This window comes from Mustelus asterias, chromosome 8, assembly GCF_964213995.1.
Source record: "Mustelus asterias chromosome 8, sMusAst1.hap1.1, whole genome shotgun sequence".
NCBI classification, from domain to species: domain Eukaryota; kingdom Metazoa; phylum Chordata; class Chondrichthyes; order Carcharhiniformes; family Triakidae; genus Mustelus; species Mustelus asterias.
The window spans coordinates 79,097,357-79,113,171 of NC_135808.1; the positions used below are offsets into that span (position 1 = coordinate 79,097,357).

The 15,815-nt window shown below is 42.1% G+C and overlaps 1 protein-coding gene across 1 annotated transcript in view; it reads left to right on the forward strand.

Annotated features, from left to right (window-relative positions):
• The window catches only part of hmcn1 (hemicentin 1), a 493,052-nt gene that overhangs the window by 184,871 nt on the left and 292,366 nt on the right, over nucleotides 1–15,815 (forward strand). The window contains exons 14-17 of the mRNA XM_078218304.1: nucleotides 4,211–4,324; nucleotides 12,278–12,436; nucleotides 13,701–13,895; nucleotides 15,331–15,426. Coding sequence (XP_078074430.1) covers nucleotides 4,211–4,324; nucleotides 12,278–12,436; nucleotides 13,701–13,895; nucleotides 15,331–15,426 — 564 coding nt within the window. The remainder of the gene's footprint in view (nucleotides 1–4,210; nucleotides 4,325–12,277; nucleotides 12,437–13,700; nucleotides 13,896–15,330; nucleotides 15,427–15,815) is intronic.

Here is a 15,815-nt window from a genome sequence, read left to right on the forward strand (position 1 = left end):
ACCCCCACCTCTTTCTGTGCATTATGAAGGTTGCAATGTCCTACCCACTGGGCATTTTCCTATTCTTGATTATCATGAGTGACCTGGAGGAAGAGCAAATGGAGAAGGTGCGTCAGTTAAGGCAACAAGTCTAGAGTCTGAACCAGACTTGCCATACAGTGATGTCAATCCTCAATTTCTATGGCTCTGTGTCCTTACAGAAGATGTTCTGGAGATTGTAACATCAGCCAAGTAGTTGTGAGGAGTTGTATTTAATGTCTCTCTTTGGCAGGGCAACTGATTTCATTAACTTTGACATGTCCCCAACACAGCAAAGATATAGGGTTACCAACCTCCACAAGCATCCTGGTAACAGTGTTTTGGTCACTGATTCCATGGCCAGAATTTTTCGGATGGCGAGGATTCCCTGCCACCATCTGAGGAGTCTGTGGGTTAATGCATTGTTGCCGACATTGGCTTCACCACAGCCACTTAACTGGGATTACAGACAGAATTTAACTCCCAGGAGTGCAGGGGGCTGGGTGGGAAATGGCGCCTAAGTGGTCATTAACTGGCCAACTAACTTAATTGGGACAGGTGGGGCAGCCTAAGGCTCGCCCGTTCCACCATAAAATGGAGTTGCAGTCAGGCCAGACAATGGTAAGGTGGGAGAACATCAAATTTATGCCCCATGCCTCCTGGCTCACCTGGGGAGGAGCATTCAGCCTTGGTGTCTCCAGTGACCAGCAGCAGTCTTGTCCATGTGAGCCTCATCCAATAATGTATGCAGACCTTCTCCAAAATCCTGTGACCATTTCTTCACATCGTTTTTTGTGAGATTCCTGTGAGGGATGTTAAACAGAGCCTGGAAAATACGAAAGTAAAGTTTATTTATTAGTCACAAGTAGGCTTACGTTCACACTGCAATGAAGTTACTGTGAAAATACTATTTGCAGCATTTTAAATTGTTTGATAGTTAAGTTAATTCCAGATGTTGCACTTCATTTACCTGAGCACCGAGTCTTAATCCAAGTTTATGGCATTTGTTCTCAGCTGCCATCCAATTGGACTGTTGGATAAGCCATTGGCTGCATCAGGAATAAGACCCTGAATTCATTATTAAACAACTGAATTCATTATGCCAGAGCCAGATTGGTAAATTTCAACATAAACACCAGATGAATAGAATTCACAAATGTCCAATTAATGGGAAAGGTTATACTTAACCTTATTCCAGTAAATTCCAAGCCAATATTGCTTCAAAGGTCATATTGGAAAATTATGCTTGACACTGCAGACATCTGAACCATTTCCTCTTCTGAGAGAAATCATTCAGTATTCCCAAAAAACATCAAAGCAAAATATTACGGATGCTGGAATATAAACAGAAAATGCTGGAAAATCTCAGCAGATCTGGCAGCATCTGTGGAGAGAGAAGCAGAATCAGAGCCGTAACTTCCGGGTTCCCCAGCATTGTATTTGGGGGGTATCCCAATGACGCGCTGGGGAATCCCTCCAGGAAGCTCCTACGGTTTACCCGGCAATTGCCTAGAAGTGCTAACTTCCGCTAAACAAATGTCCTGCATTGGAAACCATCCAAAAATGCGATGTAAATTGAAAACTTCAGATGGCTCCAGCTGTGTTACACAAATAGTTACCCAGAGAAAGTTAGAATTAAAACCTCTTTTAACTTGTGGATAAGTATTGTAAAGATTCAGAGTGACCCCCAAACAGGACCATCCCCACACCCCTGACCCTCCTAATCCTGACTAACCACTACCCAATGGTATTCTCTACCTGCCCTGACTGCCCCCCCACCCCCTCCCCCCAAATCCAACCTCAACCCCCACATGCCCGACAGCTCCTAAACCTGACCACCCTCACCATGTCACCCCTCCCCCTTAGGCTTGAACCAGCTCTCTTCCCCCAATCCTCTCTCCGCTTGATCCGACTGATCAACCCCCATGTACCCCAACCCCCCTGACCCTCTGCCAAGGTGCAATGCTCCCTACCCCACCCAAGGTTCGACCCCCTAACTCCCCACCACACCCCGACCTCCAAATTCCTCCCCTGACTTCTGATTCCCCCCATCCCCCAAATCCTATGCACTCACCTTCACTTTTCCTGTCAATTTCAATGGGACCTTTAATTCACCTGGTTTACAGCAGCTAGTGCCCTAAACAAAGGGTGCATGTCCTCTAATCCAACAGAGCTTGGCTTTGATGGAGGGCCTTGAGAAGAGGACAGCTGCGCTACACAGATTTCACCCATCCTGATTCATAAGATCAGATGCGCATGAAAAGAAATCAACTAAGGTAATTGGGCACAGTGTGGCAATCTGACACTGATTACCACGCTGACAAAGTTACAGCTCGTGTTTCAAGTCCATAAGTCTCTTCTTCAGAGTTGGTGTGGTAGAAATGGTGATGAATTTTATGCTGCTGAAGAGGGAGGAGAGCACGTGGAGCAAGATAGAAGGTCTTGGATAGGTAACTGGCTGTCTGACCGAAGACAGAGGGTGGTGGTGGATGGAAAATTTTCGGATTGGAGGCAGGTTGCTAGCGGTGTGCCGCAGGGATCAGTGCTTGGTCCTCTGCTCTTTGTGATTTTTATTAATGACTTAGAGGAGGGGGCTGAAGGGTGGATCAGTAAATTTGCTGATGACACCAAGATTGGTGGAGTAGTGGATGAGGTGGAGGGCTGTTGTAGGCTGCAAAGAGACATAGATAGGATGCAAAGCTGGGCTGAAAAATGGCAAATGGAGTTTAACCCTGATAAATGTGAGGTGATTCATTTTGGTAGGACAAATTTAAATGTGGATTACAGGGTCAAAGGTAGGGTTCTGAAGACTGTGGAGGAACAGAGAGATCTTGGGGTCCATATCCACAGATCTCTGAAGGTTGCCACTCAAGCGGATAGAGCTGTGAAGAAGGCCTATAGTGTGTTAGCTTTTATTAACAGGGGGTTGGAGTTTAAGAGCCGTGGGGTTATGCTGCAGCTGTACAAGACCTTGGTGAGACCACATTTGGAATATTGTGTGCAGTTCTGGTCACCTCACTATAAGAAGGATGTGGAAGCGCTGGAAAGAGTGCAGAGGAGATTTACCAGGATGCTGCCTGGTTTGGAGGGTAGGTCATATGAGGAAAGGTTGAGGGAGCTAGGGCTGTTCTCTCTGGAGCGGAGGAGGCTGAGGGGAGACTTAATAGAGGTGTATAAAATGATGAAGGGGATAGATAGAGTGAACGTTCAAAGACTATTTCCTCGGGTGGATGGAGCTATTACAAGGGGGCATAACTATAGGGTTCGTGGTGGGAGATACAGGACGGATATCAGAGGTAGGTTCTTTACGCAGAGAGTGGTTGGGGTGTGGAATGGACTGCCTGCAGTGATAGTGGAGTCAGACACTTTAGAAACATTTAAGCGGTTATTGGATAGGCACATGGAGCACACCAGGATGATAGGGAGTGGGATAGCTTGATCTTGGTTTCAGATAAAGGTCGGCACAACATCGTGGGCCGAAGGGCCTGTTCTGTGCTGTACTGTTCTATGTTCTATGTTCTATGTCAGGGATACGTGAGAGCTCAAGGGAGACTTGACAAAGAAGTTATGGACACAAGACCAAGGGATTGTTAAGTCATGTTAAAGACTAAAGAAGGTGCTAATAATGGCATAATGTGTTAATAGCAGAATTTCCATTTAAGGGCTTGAATAGGTCCAAGGGTGGCTGGGTTGCCCAACACTTCTTCACCCACTCTGTAAAATTTCAGATAGTCGGAGGCTTGCAGGTAAGCAGTAGAAGGCTACCTTTTGGATCTTACATCCCCCACCCACACCTTCAAACACCTGGTAAGGGAGCATGAATTCATTTTTTTTAGTTTTACCTCCAAGATGTCAAAAAATGGCACCGAAAGTATTCAACCCTTTAATGGGGAAAAGTTTATTATCGACTTTGTTTCCCATTTCAGATTCAAAGTTAGTTTATGTATTTTTAATTTTAAAATAACTAAATCAATGTGAATACTTACGCTGAGATTCAAATAGAATAGCTTATGGAATGCCAGAAGACAGTGATGGCAACTAAATTATATAACGGTCTTGGCCTTGTGCAGAATGAGTCCAGATTTATGCTGTATAAATAATTTGATATGTGTGGAAAAAGGCATGATTTTGATTTTATATTCTGATAGATGTGCATGCGGATTTTGTAATGTGTCATTTTTCTTCTCCTCAGAGGCTCCAAAGGTTACCGTTGTCCAAAAGGAAATTCTCGTTGGCCTTGGTGACACTTCAGTTCTGGAATGCAAAACCACTGGTGTTCCAGAGCCAAGGGTCAAATGGTTCAAAGGTGAGAGGCACAGCTGGATTAGCTGGATTGAATTGGCCAATGGAATTCTGCACTTCAGAGAAACTAGATGGAAGTGTAGACTTGAGACTTGTTTGCACTGCTGGTACAAATATCATTATAAGTCAGGAAACATAAGAACATAAGAAATAGGAGCAGGAGTAGGCCATCTAGCCCCTCGAGCCTGCCCCACCATTCAATAAGATCATGGCTGATCTGAAGTGGATCAATTCCACTTACCTGCCTGATCCCTATAACCCCTAATTCCCTTACCGATCAGGAATCCATCTATCCGTGATTTAAACATATTCAACGAGGTAGCCTCCACCGCTTCAGTGGGCAGAGAATTCCAGAGATTCACCACCCTCTGAGAGAAGCAGTTCCTCCTCAACTCTGTCCTAAACTGGCCCCCCTTTATTTTGAGGCTGTGCCCTCTAGTTCTAGTTTCCTTTCTAAGTGGAAAGAATCTCTCCATCTCTACCCTATCCAGCCCCTTCATTATCTTATAGGTCTCTATAAGATCCCCCCTCAGCCTTCTAAATTCCAACGAGTACAAACCCAATCTGCTCAGTCTCTCCTCATAATCAACACCCCTCATCTCTGGTATCAACCTGGTGAACCTTCTCTGCACTCCCTCCAAGGCCAATATATCCTTCCGCAAATAAGGGGACCAATACTGCACACAGTATTCCAGCTGCTGCCTCACCAATGCCCTGTACAGATGCAGCAAGACATCTCTGCTTTTATATTCTATCCCCCTTGCGATATAGGCCAACATCCCATTTGCCTTCTTGATCACCTGTTGCACCTGCAGACTGGGTTTTTGCGTCTCATGCACAAGGACCCCCAGGTCCCTCTGCACAGCAGCATGTTGTAATTACTTTCCATTTAGATAATAATCCAATTTGCTATTATTTCTTCCAAAGTGAATAACCTCGCATTTGTTAACGTTATACTCCATCTGCCAGATCCTCGCCCACTCACTCAGCCTGTCCAAATCTCTCTGCAGACCTTCTACGCCCTCCACACGATTCACTTTTCTACTTATCTTTGTGTCGTCTGCAAACTTTGTTACCCTACACTCAGTCCCCTCCTCCAGATCGTCTATATAAATGGTAAATAGTTGAGGCCCCAGTACTGATCCCTGCGGCACGCCACTAGTTACCATCTGCCAACCAGAAAAGCACAGCATGTGGTAATTGTTTATTCATCTGTAAATAAGAGCTTTGGGACTTTTGGAGGTCTGAGAGTACTTTCAGATATGCATACTTTACTCCAGACCTAACTTAATTTGATGGACACTTATGGCACTAAATCAAAGGTCCTGTGCAATATTAGTCTGGTGGATCACTCCTTGTTATAAAGAACAGTCTTTGCGAGCACAAATGCATGCAGTTTGCAGAGTATATTTTAAAGCTTGTTATTGAGTTGTTTCACTCATTAAATAAATCTTCCTCTTCACATTTCTACTGACTCATCCTAGAGCCCTGGCGGGGTGTTATTTCATCAATTCATCCATCATTACTGCCACAAGTCTGTCATAAATTATTTTGTGGAGATGCCGGCGTTGGACTGGGGTGAACACAGTAAGAAGTCTCACAACACCAGGTTAAAGTCCAACAGGTTTATTTGGTAGCAAATACCATAAGCTTTCGGAGCGTTGCTCCTTCGTCAGATGGAGTGGAAATGTGCTCTCAAACAGGGCACAGACACAGAAATCAAATTACAGAATACTGATTAGAATGCGAATCCCTAAAGCCAGCCAGGTCTTAAAGGTACAGACAATGTGGGTGGAGGGAGCATTAAACACAGGTTAAAGAGATGTGTATTGTCTCCAGACAGAACAGCTAGTGAGATTCTGCAAGCCCAGGAGGCAAGCTGTGGGGGTTACTGATAGACATATTATCAGTAACATTATCAGTAACAATCACATTATCAGTAACCCCCACAGCTTGCCTCCTGGGCTTGCAGAATCTCACTAGCTGTTCTGTCTGGTGACAATACACATCTCTTTAACCTGTGTTTAATGCTCCCTCCACCCACATTGTCTGTACCTTTAAGACCTGGCTGGCTTTAGGGATTCGCATTCTAATCAGCATTCTGTAACTTGATGTTGTGTCTCTGTGCACTGTTTGAGAGCACATTTCCACTCCATCTGACGAAGGAGCAGCGCTCCGAAACCTTATGGTATTTGCTACCAAATAAACCTGTTGGACTTTAACCTGGTGTTGTGAGACTTCTTACTATAAACTATTTTAGCAGGATACCAACATATTCCTACCTTCAAGTGTGCTGACAGTGGTAGAAATTATACAATGCTTTTTTCTTGCACTCTTCCATTTCCATGCTCTTAATGATCTGCTAGCCCAGCTGAGACCTCCAAAATGTGTTCACTAAACTGGAAGTGTTTAACTGAGATTGGCTCCCTTTAGCTTTGCCTAATACTATTCAATCTGCTTAAGCTATTGCTTTAACCCAATAAATTCCTTGGCATTTCTAAATTTTGCTTGCCACACAAGTGCAGGCCAATCAGTGAGTCACAAGGATGAAGTCATGTGCACAACATAAACTTGCTAATGCATTCCCCTATTCCTACAATTACTCAACCACAATTCAGGAATTACATCATTTGACCGTTTGATGACAAAATTTGCAATATGAAATTGGCAAGGGAGTCATTTCACTCACATCCTTTTGATTGCTGTCACTTCTTGGGCTTTCCATTCAAATTGCAACAAAATTATAGGCTGGCATCAAAAACTGGCCTACATTTTCACAAGAGTTGTGCAGACTATGAAGTTTATCTAAAATGGCGCTGGGAACCCAATTTTGGAAGTGCTAACCCCATTTCTGACACATCCAATTTTTACTGGTAGGGGAATGGGGGTGGGAAACCACAGGGGAAGCCTGGAAACACTAATGTTGTGTGTCTCTCTCACACAACAACCCCCCCCCTCCCACCCCCCGCCTCTCTTCCACCTCTCTCCTCCCTCTCTCTCTCACGATACTGCCTGACCATGCTGAGCACGTAGTATTTTCTATTTTGGTTTTATGAGGCAGACTTGTATGAAAAGCCAAAATGGAACATGCTGGACAATGTCAGCAGGTCTGACAGCATCTATGGAGAGAGAATAGAGTCTGGATGACCCTTTGTCAGAACTAAGGGTCATCCAGACTGATTTCTCTCCACAGATGCTATCAGACCTGCTGAGATTTTCCAGCATTTTCTGTTTTTTGTTTCAGATTCCAGCATCCGCAGTATTTTGCCTTTCTAATATTGAATAGTAGTTTTCAAACAGGAATTGGACAAATACTTAAAGCGATAGGGGGGAAAAAAGGAAATGGAATGATCGGATCGCTCTTTGAAAGAGCTGGTGCAGCCTGAATGTGCTGAATATCATGACTTCCCCACAAGAGATAAAATGTCCTGCATAGATGATTATAGCAATTTGGTGAGAATGGAATAAGTTTGACTCCTCCTGCTGAAGTGAAAGGGAATTCCAAGACATCATATTTTGTCTTCAATGTGGTAGTCAGCTACTTGAACCATTGATTATCTTCATGAACGACTTGGTTAAACAAAATCAGAAGGAAATGTATTGATACTGCCAAATACCATTTTTCATTGACATAAATCAGCAAAATATAAAAATATAATTACTTGTCCAAGTAACTGAGCAAACCGTGGGTTAGATTTTTAACTGTTGGTGGGGGCAGTAACAGGTACGGTGGGATTTGAAAATTGCCTTCCTGGAGGTTGGCACTGGATTTCCACCTCCAGGATAGTTTCCCATTTTCCAAAAAGCTGCTTGTAGGTGAGAACGGGAAACCAAAAATGTCACCAAACAAAGACTCCTTAACGAACTTATGAAGGAGACCTGTCTGAAACAGGATAGAATCTTCAATCTCTTTTTCCAGACAAAGTCAAACATGCACAGCTGTCAATGTTGCTGGTGGTGGGGGAAGGAAGTTTATTTCTATCTTAACTTATTTTGTGAAATTTGAGGAGTCAACTAGTGCCAGGTCAAGCGCTATACCTTGACTAGACATCCATGGCCAACTTGCGCTGACTTTATCTTCCTGGCTTTCATGATCTCCCTCCTTTCCTTGGCAAGACTGCAGCAGCCCCTGACATGGCTGCCTTGCCGTTGGAGCCATACAGGCAGCTCGTGCCTTCCAGAGGTGCTCGGTGCCACTAACTAGGCACTGAGCTCAGCCCTTGCCAATTAGGGCATTTATATTTTAAAATAATGTCATGAAAGCGTCAGGAGCCAGAACTTAGGTGGTCATCAGGTTTCTGACCCCACTTTGAAAATCAGGCCTCATATACATCAATATTAGAATTGATTGATAGTGCAACTTACCTAAATATTTAAGATTCTTCAAATTATTATTAAAAAAAATATTAAGAACTGTTGCAGAAGCACAATTATTGCAGATATTGGAAATCTGAAATTGAAACAGAAAATGTTTGACGTACTCAGAAGGTCAGGCAGCATCTGTAGAGAGATGAAGTTAACACTTCAGATCAATCTTTCCTCATCAAATGTAATAAGATTGATTACACTTTTTTAAAGGCATAAAGTCAATAGTTAAATTTTAATTGAGTGATTGTTCAACAAACTGGAACTGGATACACAAAATTTGTGGAGTTTGTTATTTACAAACAGGTTTTGGACTAATCAAAAGGTGGACTTTACGATCAACATGTTTACAGTCCCACTGGCACTTCTATCTGAAAGTTTCCATCAGTCTGAATTTGAGAAACTAAATCTTTTCTCAGCTGGATTCATGAGTACAAAGCGGGTAGAGTTTCTGTGCTGTGCCAAGAAGAGGGTTAGTAAGAAAATCTACAGAAAACAGATGCTTAGGGTACACTGAAGAATTAATTGTGGAAACTTTTATGTTTTTTTTTGAACATGACCTGGTAGTAGATCAATTTTAAAACTTGAATGCAGTAAAAGAGAGAACAGCATGTTTATGGTACATGTTTAAATATCCTGAGTTGCAGAGATGGAATGGTGATGAAAGGCCCAAACTATGTTTTATTTCATCTTTGAATCTGGAGTTTGGATTTTATCGAGCTACTTTGGGTGTTATTATTTAGGAATGTACAGGACTGGAGCAGATAATTCTGATCTATCTGACTGCCACCAGAATTCAAAACCAAAATATGCCATTCACCAATATTATTCCTAGATTGATTTTCTCATCAAATGTGTATTCAATTCAACTTTAACATTATATCTGCATGGTCCACTCGCCTTCCCTCTTCTGAGCTTTCAGTCTGCGCCCTTCCCTTGTTGGTATTTGCTAATTATGGTAATAAGGTTCCGCAGTGATAGTCAACATCATTAAAGACAATGTACAAACTTAAGCATTTGGTGTTAATAGAATTGGCTTTTATGATCTCCCCTTGTAGCACTATTTTCTCATGCCTGATATCAGATGGGTCTCTCTCTGCTGCACTGTTTCCAGTGCCCTGATGACCAGACTGCACATGAATCAGATGCAGATAGACCAATGCTCTATGTGGAGCCAGGGTCATAATTTCTAAATTCCATGTGCTGTGCAACCTACTCCCTTTTTGCTGCAATATATTGCTGCTGCACATTGCATGATTAATATCAATGATTTATACACTGATCTGGTATATCCTTAAATCAATTCAATTTGCTGTTTGCTTCATTATCTACAAATTCTTCCAACCTTGGTGTCATCAGCAAAATTCTATTCTCAAAGCCAAATAATACATGCACAAGATGCCATCCAACAAAAATTCCAGCAGTGTTCCCTGGGGATCCCCACAAGCTGCTTACAACCATTATGACGCAGCTCCTTTAATGCAGCCAGTTGCCAGTAAAACTTCAATAACTGTCCACCTGATCAATGTTTTTCTACCTCTTGGACCAACCTTCTGTGTGGTATTATATCATATCATTCGTCACTGCCATCAGCTGAATGAACAGATAGACATGGGAGTTGTCTGAAAAATTACAAATGCAGCCAAACCATTCCAGTATGAAAATGTGCAAGGATATCTCTTTTTGTTACAGCAAAGATGCTGTTGGGTGGGCGCAGTTTCAAAACAATGGGGGAGATTTTCCAGCCTCACCGCGCCTGGCGCAGATCGCACTGATCACGGAAAATTGCATGCGGGCTTAAAAACGGGGTTTGCAAATGGTTTGCAATTGTCCCGCAAACCAGATCTCACCCAGAAAAGGTGCGAGGTCAACTAGCATATTTAAAGTAGCATTTCAATGTGCTTAGCCCATTTGATGCCAATTCTCCCAACTCCCAAGATCTTCTGACCCTCAAGCACAGCACAATCCAGCGCGAATCACTACTGGTCTCCACTAATGGAGACCAAGCGTGATGGCCATGCTGGGTGCTTGGAAGTCACTGAAGCCACCAAGTGGTTGGGGACATGGCTGGGCAGTGCCCATCTGGCACCCTTGCCGTGCACACCGCTGGGAGGCGCAAAAAAGCGTGAATTTACAACAGGATCTTTAGCTTGTTCCCACCATGGCAGAACGACTAGAGGCCAGAATGAAGTTCACCTGCATCCTGCTAATGGAATGCAAATGAAGGTCCAACCGCCCATGCCCGATTGTCTGGGGCGCCAACATGGAAACACAATGATGCAAAACTTGTTTGAGACAATGTGGCTTGCAGATGTTGGCACTCAACTGGGGCTGCATCTAAAATTCAGGATAGAGACCAACAGCAATGTTGGACCCTGGAACACCACAGCAGCAGGATGGGTGAAACATGTATAAATGGATCTTCGAGATTTTGTGTCCTGGTGGGGGTCCATCTTCCAACCTCAGAATGTTCCTTGAGATCTATCTTTTTTCTCAGGAGGTCCATCTTCTGGCCTCAGAGTGCTTCCAAAGACCCTTCTTCATTTTCAGGAGATCCACCTTCTTTCTTCAATAGTGGGTCAGTGATATTAGGCACTTTTTCAATATAATATCTTGATTGGGCAGCGGACTGCACACTATCAGGCCTGTTCTGCCACAGAATATACGCAAAACACCCATTGCATAATTAATGAGGCCAGGGTCAGAAGATTTGGCATGTTTTCTCACCAGCCTCCACAAAGGCAGACAGTCCACATTCCCACCCTCGCCATGGGACTTAGTCCCCAGATGGGAGAATTCCGCCCATTGATTCCCATTGTGAGGGAAACTGTGGGTCTGAGCTTGCCTCCACCCATCATGATGCATTAGTTACTGCTTTTGTGCACTATTGCACTGCACCACATGGTTGCCTCTGTACAAACTTCTTCATATCCAACAAAACTATCCAAAAGCAATTTGATTGAAAAATATACTCAGCAGCCTCATATCTGTTCCTCTCTAGAACAGCATGTTATTGGTTCCTGTCAGGAGCCTATCAAAAATACACAACCATTTCATTATCATAACATCACAATTTCTTGAGATTAAGATTTGTTTGGTTTGCAAAGCAATTTGCCACAATTATTATCTCATAAATTTGAGGATTTTCTTTATGATTTATAAGCATTTCTGAAAATTATTTTTAAATGTTCTTATAAATAATGTGACAGATCAGTATCTGCTCTAAGCATTGGTAGATTTGACAGATTTGTTTGCCAGCTGGATGAAAGCAGATGTTGGCATAATGTTTGTTGCCCAAGTGTTGCATTCATCTGTCCACGGAGATTTGACAAATGCTAGTGCTGGACTCCTGCAACCTGCTTTAGCTGCAAGGATGGACAAGCATGCTGCCAATTCTCCACTAACTCCCTGAGCTAGTTTAATTAATGGGAGTTTTATTGTTCCTTGAGATAAGGGGCTCCTCGCTGTTGTCCAGGTAAGGAAATGCAAAGTGTTAGCATGTCCAAAAAAGGTTGAAAATAGTGAGTGATGTTACTCTGCCTGTTACATATTTATTTGTTTCTATTTTTTAACACACATTTTTTGACTTCAGGTGACCTTGAGCTGAGTCCTTCCAATTTTCTGAGCATTGATACTCATCAAGGTATCTTGAAGATTCAGGGAACCCAAGATCTGGATGCAGGAGATTATACCTGTGTAGCCATAAATGATGCAGGGAGAGCATCTGGTCAGGTCACGTTGGATGTTGGTTGTAAGTTTCTATAACAATTATTATTTACTTTAATTGAGGTTTCAGTGCTGCCAAGCTGATAGCAATTTTGTTTTCTTCTTCATTCTGCTTTCACCCATACTTATTTAAATTTTCAAGGATTATTTCCTGATACCTATTCTTTCCATCCATTACCCAAGAATAAGTTTCCTCTAGCTTGCTTGCAAAGAGCTCCTATGATATTCAAACCAGTATGTGCAATTTTTGTACAGTCAGTGAAGGAACAAATCCTGAAATTTTACATAAATTCCACTTTCCCAAAGATTATTGTTCCACAGAACTTGTACAGAAGTTTTTGAAAATGCGGTCCAATATGAAAAGAAATTAACTTCTGAAAGAAAGCAACTCCGAAAGTGAACTAGATTCTTCAACCCTCAGTTTTACACGTTAAATTGTGTGTTGGGATTGAGGATATATAAGAGCGTTTACATGAAAAAAAGTGCTGTAAATGTTGCTATTAACAGATGAACATTTGGTTGTATAAAGGGAAATGAGCATATTTGCATTCACCATTTAGAAAAAATTGAGGCTTTGAAATTACTAGGGCTGGAGAGGGCAGAAAGGCTGATTTCTGAATTGGGGTAGATCCTGGTTATGCTGAAGGGGCAGATCCTGATTATGCCAGAATTTGAGCAGTAACGAGATAGCAACAGGCCAGGTTAGCAGCTAAAAATCACAACTAGACTCCAGATCTCTTAAACTGCTAATGAACACAGCTATATGGCTGACCAAAGCTTATTCTTCCCATCTGTCTTCCTTAGAACATCCTGAGGGCACGAACTTACCAGCCGTTCATGCCACGCTCTCGCTCCAGTGAGGTTGGAGAATTTGGCGCTCAACCAAATCTCCATTCACTGCAGCGGGATGGAAAAATCCCGCCAGCATGAATGGCCGTAACATTCCGGCCTGAGTGTTTATTTCAAACCGCAAACATTTGTCACACCTGTCTTACCATGAGCAATACAAAGGGTGATTCACCAGTATGTCCTTACAAACACAAGATGAAACAATGTCAACTTTGTTGAAAAACATTATTGCATTGATTTCATGTGACATCATCAGAATAAGTTACATTTATCACTCCCGGCTAGTCTGTATAGGTAGTGAAAGAATGCAGATGAAGCACTTCATCAAATGAAAATGTCAGGATAATAGTCCCCCTTCACTTTTATTATTGATTATTTTATGTGAAAACAGACACACTAATAAAATGTAACTAGTTAACTGGTTTCATCTTTTTCCACAGCGTCTCCTGTTTTCTCACAATCCCCGCTAGACATTTCAGTGGACATTGGTTCAAACCTGACCTTACCTTGCCAGGCGCAAGGCTATCCTAAACCACGAATCAGGTGGCGGCGGTTGGATGGGGAATCCATCTTCTCTAGACACACAGGAGTCAGCTCAGTGACTCAGTTAAGAGCAGGAAGTCTTTTCTTCAATAGTAAGTCATTTGAAACTGTCGCATGTTACCTCCAAATATTCCCTGCACTATTAAATCTGTCCTTATAAACTGAAGAACCATGCATATGTGAAATTCTGCATGGATATGTAACTCTCACAAATTTAAAGGATGAAATTCTTCTCAATTTTAGGGAAAAGACAACATAAGCACAGATAGAATTATCCATTTTCTACCTGGGCTATCAGCTGAAAGAAATCCCATTTCATGTTACAAACATTCTTTTACTACTTTTAAGTCTTGGTTGAAGCTCCGTAGTCAATAGAGGTTCAAGCCTAAATACGATAAACCCTTGAGACTTACTAGATCAGAATTAAATGCCGTTTTCTGAGTCGGTCTGACCTCGGCTCTTCTGTGTTCTTCCCCTTTTATATTCCTCAAATTGTATTCAGGCCCCAAGAATTCGTAATAATGCTTAATTGTACTTTCTTTCATATTTATGTTTCCCTTCACTTATTTGATTACTTTTAAGTGAGTAAGATTTTTAATTGTGAAAACTAAATTATTATTCAAATATTGTATTAAATTGAAGAGTTTGTCAATTTGGAAAAGAACCGTATTGTACTATCATTCTATGTATTTTATGCCTGCTAATTTTGACAGCCATAAAGCACCTCTTTCCTGCAGCTGGATTATTAACTGGATTATTAGTTTGAGGAAATCACAGCATCAATGAATTTAGTACAGGCTGTGACATCCAATGGATCAAAAAATGTTGTGCAACTCAAGATCTGTGTTCTAAGATAGCCCATCTTGTTTTACATACTTAAAAATTTTGGCATAGAATTATATTCAAATATTTCATAATAAATAGAGGCCATTTAAATTGCTGTTGCAATTATGGTTTGAATTTTCTTGACCACATGGTTGCAGGCTCGGTGGCATAGGAACATACGAACATTTTGTAAGTTTCAGTGAGATCACTTCTCATTATTATAAACTAGAGAATACAGGCTTAGTTTCCTCAACTACTTCTCAAAGAACCGTCCTGCCATCGCAGGGGATTAGTCTGGTGAGCATCCATTGCACTCCCTCTGTAGCAACTATATCCTTCTTTAAGAAAGGAGATTAAAACTGTACACAGGCATGGGAGGGTCTGCATTGGGATAGCTCCCTGATGCATTCCTGCTCCTGCAAAACTTTCCTATGTGTATCCCAGGAAATGGACCTGCTGCCCACTCCCTGGCACCTGTCCACCATCCCTTACAGGGCAGCAGATGTAGATGTGGCCTATTAGGAGATTGCCTCTGGGACGATTGTACTGCTGCTCTTACTCCCGGCAAGTGCGGGAATCTTGACATTGGGATCTTGAGGCTTACAGCAAAATCCAGCCCAGAGTATCATTTTATTCTTGTCTCCATTTATATAAATTGATAGAATTGAGTTAATCAACAACATGTAAATCCTATTGTTTCAGATCTTTGGGTGGATGATGAAGGCACATACGTGTGTGAAGCAGAAAACCAGTTTGGAAAGGTTCAGGCTCATGCCACAGTGACAGTCACAGGACTTGGTAAGCGTTCAGGTAGTGGTAAGAAACCAGTTGCTGATTGGCTCAGAGGTCACATCTTGTAAAAGGTGCATCCACCATTCGGTAATAAAAGAATGGTCAATATGGGTCCCGTTTGATTTTCAGCCACCTAAGGTGATTGGAACTTTTTGATACTTTTACCTAATGGCCTTGAGTTTTTATGAGCTTTTTGCTTTTCTTGAGAGATTATGTGAGTGTTGTTGGGTAGGTGTGTGTCTGTTTATAATGTTTCACACGTGATAGCAGGCTTGATGAATCAGATGGTCTTTTCTCTATGTTCATATGTTTGTAAAATAGCTGAGAACTGCATATTAAATATCTGCTAAGTAAGCAAGAGTACTAATTTCTCGTGAGGTACAGAGATTTGCTAT